The sequence below is a fragment of the Hyla sarda genome, chromosome 1 (assembly GCF_029499605.1).
Source record: "Hyla sarda isolate aHylSar1 chromosome 1, aHylSar1.hap1, whole genome shotgun sequence".
NCBI classification, from domain to species: Eukaryota; Metazoa; Chordata; class Amphibia; order Anura; family Hylidae; genus Hyla; species Hyla sarda.
The window spans coordinates 37,318,387-37,325,349 of NC_079189.1; the positions used below are offsets into that span (position 1 = coordinate 37,318,387).

General features: G+C 46.6%; 1 gene segment (V, D, J or C); it reads left to right on the forward strand.

The window, feature by feature from the left end:
* Window positions 1-4,935: 4,935 nt before the first annotated feature.
* On the forward strand, window positions 4,936-5,427 carry LOC130335207 (immunoglobulin kappa variable 3-11-like). The segment is given in 2 exon segments: window positions 4,936-4,998; window positions 5,120-5,427. Coding segments are annotated over 2 exon segments (357 nt in total).
* The last annotated feature ends 1,536 nt before the right edge of the window (window positions 5,428-6,963 follow it).

Here is a 6,963-nt window from a genome sequence, read left to right on the forward strand (position 1 = left end):
GAAGTCCCAGGACCTTTTTTTTTTTTTTTTTCTGGCTTGTCAGTGAGTGACTGCGACTGTCACTCACTGACCCCTGGCTGGGTTGCCCACCAGAACTATGACTGGGCCTCATAGTCCGGGGGGCCCGCAGGACTATGAGGCCCGCTCTTTCTAGGGTGTGGGCCCCTTAAGAAGTACGGCAGGGCCGGACAGGCCAGGGGCTAATGGGAGTCGACGTGCCCCGCGCAGGCACGCAAGTCTACTCCAGTCACCTGACCTGTCCCTGCGTTATTTCCAGTCAAGCTAAAGCATCCTCCCGACGGATCCTCCCCGAGCAGTGACACTGTGCCAGGAGCAGCAGCTGCACCAATCCCCAGCATGGTAGGTGAACGCGCGGGCGCGGGTGCGGGTGCGGGTGCGGGTGCGGGGGGGGGGGGGGGGGGTCTGGTGTTGTTTGCAGACTACAATGGTGATGAGAGGTGCAGGGGAAGAGTTGATTGGGGTGCTATATTGGTGATGAGAGGTGCATGGGGAGGTTATGGGGGTGATGAGAGGTGCAGGGAGGTGTTATGGGGGGGATGAGAGGTGCATGGGGAGGTTATGGGGTGATGATAGGTGCAGGGTGTTGTTATGGGGGTGATGAGAGAGGGTTTATGGGGGTGATGAGAGATGCAGGGGGGGTTACAGTGATGATGAGAGGGGTGATATGGGGGTGATGAGAGATGCAGGGGTTGTCAGGCCCAAGGCCTGATTATGGAAACATACATGTGTTTTATAATTGTATCTGTGTATAAACTAAGACCTGGGGGTGAGGGTCATTCAGACTGTGTGTTTGTGTATTGCATTTTATTGGGGGTCTGGCTGTTTTTTTGTATCTCCTTTGAAGTCTGAGGCCCTTTGAAGCAGCAGGATGTAAGGGCACTCTGGTCCCACCATATAATCAACCAGATAAGAGGGCCAGGAACAGAGATGCCCCCCCCTGGTGGGATCAGAGGGGAGGGGGGAATGGAGTTTCCCTCCAAAAAGGCAGATATATAATACTTAACAATGCTAGACTCAAGTTGTTCAAGGCTGTGCAAAAAGCTGACAAGAACTGGACTCTCACTCCCAAGGACGGCTATACCATCATGCTGTAAGGACTTGCTTTTTGCTTTCTGAACTTGTCTTGCAAAACTCTTTTATATATTTTTATACCTGTATGTCATTTGTTTCTGTATTTTTATACAGTCAGCACTGTGATACCTTTTATCAGATTAAATGTTTAATTAATCAGCTCTGGTCTTTGATCTCTAAATATATGAGCTCACCTTTCTGAAGGCAGCTCTGGTGGAAACACATATATCTAAGGGTTAATTTGGTGACTTGCTGGGACTAGTAGTGGATACCCAGAGGTTTGGCGTCTTTAACCCTTGCACCATCACACTCTTTCTAGCGTCTTAGCTGGACCGATAGGGTGTGATTGTGACAGGGGTGATGAGAGGGGGGATTACAGAGGTGATGAGAGGGGGGATATAGGGGTGATTAGAGGTGCAGGGGGTGTTATGGGGGTGATGAGAGGGGGTTATGGGGGGTGATGAGAGCTGCAGGGGGGTGTTATGGGGGTGATGAGAGGGGGGGGGTTATGGGGGTGATGAGAGATGCAGGGGGAGTTAAAGGGGTGATGAGAGGCGGGATTACTGGGGTGATGAGAGGTGGGATTACTGGGGTGATGAGAGGTGCAGGGGGTGTTATGGGGGTGATGAGAGGTGCAGGGGGGTGTTATGGGGGTGGTGAAAGATGCAGGGGGGTGTTATGGGGGTGATGAGAGGGGGGGTTACGGGGGTGATAAGAGGGGGGTTATGGGGGTGATGAGATGGGGTTATGGGGGGGTGAGAGGTACAGGGGTTGCTATGGGGGTGATGAGAGGTGCATGGGGAGGTTATGGGGGTGATGAGAGGTGCAGGGGGTTATTATGGGGTGATGAGAAGGGGGTTATTGGGGTGATGAGAGGTGCAGGGGGTGTTATGGGGGTGATGAGAGGGGGGTATGGGGGTGATGAGAAGTGCAGGGGGTATTATGGGTTGATGAGGGGGGGGTTATGGGGGTGATGAGAGATGCAGGGGGGTTACAGGCATGATGAGAGGGGGTTATGGGGGTGATGAGGGGTGCAGGGGGGGTTATGGGGGTTATAAGAGGGGGGGTTATGGGGGTGATGAGAGGTGCAGGGGGTGTTATGGGGGTGATGAGAGGTGCAGGGGGTGTAATGGGGGTGATGAGAGGTGCAGGGGTTTGTTATGGGGATGATGAGAGGGGGGTTATGGGGTGATGAGAGGTGCAGGGGGTGTTATGGGGGTGATGAGAGATGCATGGGGGTTATAGTAGTGATGAGGAGAGGTGCAGGGGGGTATAGTAGTGATGAGGAGAGGTGCGGGGGGTTATAGTAGTGATGAGGAGAGGTGCAGGGGGGTTGTAGTGATGAGAGGTGAAGGGGGGTTATAGTAGTGATGAGGAGAGGTGCGGGGGGGTTGTAGTGATGAGAGGTGCGGGGGGGTTATAGAAGTGATGAGGAGAGGTGCGGGGGGTTGTAGTGATGAGAGGTGCGGGGGGGGGGGTTATAGTAGTGATGAGGAGAAGTGCGGGGGGTTGTAGTGATGAGAGGTGTGGGGGAGGTTTATAGTAGTGATGAGGAGAGGTTTGGCAGGGGTTTTGGGGGTGATGAGGACACAGAGGATACGAGGGGGTGTATATGTATATATGATGTGTATGCATGTGTGGTAGTATTATATTCAGAGTACAGTGTGTGGCAGGAATTCTATTTAGTGGGTACAGCATGTGGCAGTATCATATTTAGTGGGTACAGTGTGTGGCAGGATTATATTTAGTGGGTACAGTGTGTGGCAGTATTATATTCAGTGGATACAGTGTGGGGCAGCATTATATTTAGGATACAGTGTGGGACAGTATTATATTTAGTGGGTATAGTGTGTGGCAGGATTATATTTAGTGGGTACAGTGTATAGCAGTATTATATTCAGGGTACAGTGTATAGCAGTATTATATTCAGGGCACAGTGTGTGGCAGGATTATTTTCAGTGGGTACAGTGTATAGCAGTATTATATTCAGGGTACAGTGTGGGGCAGGATTATATTTAGTGGGTACATTGTATAGCAGTATTATATTCAGGGTAACAGTGTGGGGCAGGATTATATTTAGTGGGTACAGTGTGTGGCAGTATTATATTCAGGGTACAGTGTGTTGCAGGATTATATTTAGTGGGTACAGTGTATAGCAGTAATAGATTCAGGGTACAGTGTTTGGCAGGATTATATTCAGGGTACAGTGTGGGGCAGCATTATATTCAAGGTACAGTGTGTGGCAGGATTATATTTAGTGGGTACAGTGTATAGCAGTATTATATTCAGGGTACAGCGTGTGTCAGGATTATATTTAGTGGGTACAGTGTATAGCAGTATTATATTCAGGGTACAGTGTATAGCAGTATTATATTCAGGGTACAGTGTGTGGCAGGATTATATTTAGTGGGTACAGTGTATAGCAGTATTATATTCAGGGTACAGTGTATAGCAGTATTCAGGGTACAGTGTGGGGCACTTTCTGGCAAGGTTATAATGATTACTGTCTTCATGCAGAGGATGAGGATCTGCTGACAAAGTGAGGAGCCAATGATGTCTGGATGTCAGACTCTACAGAGAAGATGGAGCTGGAGGAAGACCTGGTCTCTGGACCAGATGAAGAAGAAAAGATAACAGAGAAGATATCACTCAGGTCAGAAGACGTCACTCAGGTCACTGACATCATTGTATATTCTCCTGACTGTCCCATCAGAGCTGTAGTTACTTGTAAGTTCTGCAGTGATGATGGGTAAAACTGTGTCCAATCTGTGTCTCTCCAGCTGTTATAAAACTACAACTCCCATTGCCAGAGGCTCTCCAGAATGATGGGAGTTTTAGCTTTCCAACAGCTGGAGAACCACTTAACAGCTGGAGAACCACTTCAATCGAGGTGATCGGTGGGGGTCTCAGCAGTCGGACCCCCACTAAAAAAATTAGCTGCTTATTCTAAAATGCCCGGGCCTTGGGGGAGGGGGGGGTGGGGTTGAGCCGAGGTAATTTTTTGCATCGGGGCCCCTCTGTTAAAGGAGTAGTCTGGTGAAAAATAACTTACCCCCTATCCAAGGATAGGGGATAAGTTATAGATCGCGGGGGGTCCGAGCATTGGACCCCTTGGGATCTCCTGCACGGGGCCCCGGCAGTTTGCTGGAAGCTGATGTCTGTACCCCGCAGGAAGCCGCGGCCGGCACACCCCCTCCATGTGTGCTCTAATCTAATTATAAATATATATCTAGAAGATAAAATAAAATTGGGGGCAGGCCACGGGTGGGGGGGGGGGGGCTTTAGCTGTGTAAGGGGCCCCAAAACTTCTGATGGCAGCCGTGCTTATAATCGACAGGTCAGTAGAACCCAATGAACAAGAAATCAGAAGATCCTCTGAGAGTATGAAAGGGACATCACCCCGCAGGTTGTCATACACGGCTAAGACACATGGGACACAGGAGCCGACAAAAGGGAAGACATAGAAACATTGCTAAAAAAGGGAAGGGGATTAGTGGAGAAAGGCAGCCGAAGGATAAATAGAATCACTTCAAGAAAATAAACCCCGGTCACTCACTGATCTCCCTGATGATTGTTCTATAGTATTAGTTCACTCCTGGGATTCCTGTCACTTTTTATCCTCTCTCTAAAAAATTCCCAGTTTTCCATCCCCTCACACCTCCCCTAGTCACCTTGCAATTACAGACAAGATCATTGGGCGACACAGAGAACTTGTATCTAGGAAATGGAAGTGTGTAGATTTGCATTGCTGCTGTTTTACATATTATACTTCTACATTCTTTTAGACTTTCATGTTATATAAACACCTGGTCTTATAACTCACTGAGTCGTGTCTGTAATACACCAGGGAAGGGAATATGGCTTCTCTGACATATCTGCTTTCTGTTCTTTATGTTTTCATTCCAGGTAATATCTGTATTATATCTATACAGGTTACTTATATTTTATTGTGTTCCCACTTACTACAAGTTTTAGTTATGTATTATTTTATTATAATTTTCTGTAATGTGTTTTTGTGTATCCTCAGGATCCTGTGGAGAGATTGTACTGACCCAATCTCAAGATTATATATCTGTGTCCCCAGGAGATACAGTCACCATCTCATGTACATCTAGTTCTGGTATAAGCGATTGGTTACACTGGTACCAACAGAAACCAGGACAACGACCACAACTTCTTATCTATAGAGCAACCAACAGACATACAGGAGTCCCAGACCGGTTCACTGGATCTGGATCTGGAACACATTTCACTCTTACAATCAGAGGAGCGACAGAGGATGATGCCGCATATTATCAATGTCAGCAGAGTGCTCAGTGGCCTCTCACACAGTGATACAGAGCCGTACAAAAACCTTCTTCCTCCTAATAAAAGAAAACACATTACTGAAGCATGATATAGACAGAAATAGAAATAAACCACCAGAGCGTTCAGGGGATTGTTACAGACTTGGTTCTGCTTGATCTCAGATGAATGTGATGTCATTCAGACCTGATCCTATAGATGTGATTGTGATACTGAGCGGCTGATGACATAACAGGATGATTGGATGATAAACCCCATAAGACATAATACATATAGATTTACCTACAGAGAATGTATGTATATAGGAGCTGCGCCCGGTCATGGTCACTGATTCTACAAGAAGGTCAGTCCTACAGACTACATGACTAAGTGCCATGGCTGCTGTACTTATAGGACTTTATTACCTATTATGTAAAGGGTTGTGACCTGAGTGTTCATCTCATCTTAAAGGGGTACTCTGGCGCTTAGACATCTTATCCCCTATCCAAAGGATAGGGCATAAGATGCCTGATCACGGGGGTCCGACCGCTGGGGACCCCTGTGATCTTGCACGCCGCACCCAGTTTAAAATCAGTCCCCGGAGCGTGTTCGCTCCGGGTCTGATTACTGTCGATTATAGGGCCGGAGTGTTGTGACGTCAAGGCTCATCCCCGTGTGACGTCACGCTCTGCCCCCCTCAATGCAAGCCTATGGGAGGGGGCGTGACAGCTGTTAAACAGATTTCTAAATTACTTCTATTTAAAAATCTTAATCATTCCAGTACTTATCAGCTGCTATATGCTCCTCCAGAAGTTCTTTTCTTTTTGAACTTCCTTTTTATCTGACCACAGTGCTCTCTGCTGACACATCTGTCCATTTTAGGAACTGGGCAGTTCCTGAGACAGACAGAGGTGTCAGCAGGGAGCACAGTGGTCAGACACAAAGGAAGTTGAAAAAGAAAAGAACTTCTTGTGAAGCAATAGCAGCTGATAAGTACTGGAAGAATCAATATTTTTAAATAGAAATAAGTTACAAATTTGTTTAACTTTCTGGCGTCAGTTGATAAAAAAAAAAAGTTTTCCAGGGGAGTACCCCTTTAACCCCTTAAGGACTCAGGGTTTTTCCGTTTTTGCACTTTCGTTTTTTTCTCCTTACCTTTTAAAAATCATAACCCTTTCAATTTTCCACCTAAAAATCCATATTATGGTTTATTTTTTTGTGTTGCCAATTCTAATTTGCAGTGACATTAGTCATTTTACCCAAAAATACACGACGAAACGGAAAAAAAAAATCATTGTGCGACAAAATCGAAAAAAAACGCCATTTTGTAACTTTTGGGGGCTTCCGTTTCTACGCAGTGCATATTTCGGTAAAAATTACACCTTATAAATATTCTGTAGGTCCATATGGTTAAAATGATACCCTACTTATATAGGTTTGATTTTGTCGCACTTCTGGAAAAAATCATAACTACATGCAGGAAAATTTATACGTTTAAAAATGTCATCTTCTGACCCCTATAACTTTTTTATTTTTCCATGTACAGGGCGGTATGAGGACTCATTTTTTGCGCCGTGATCTGAAGTT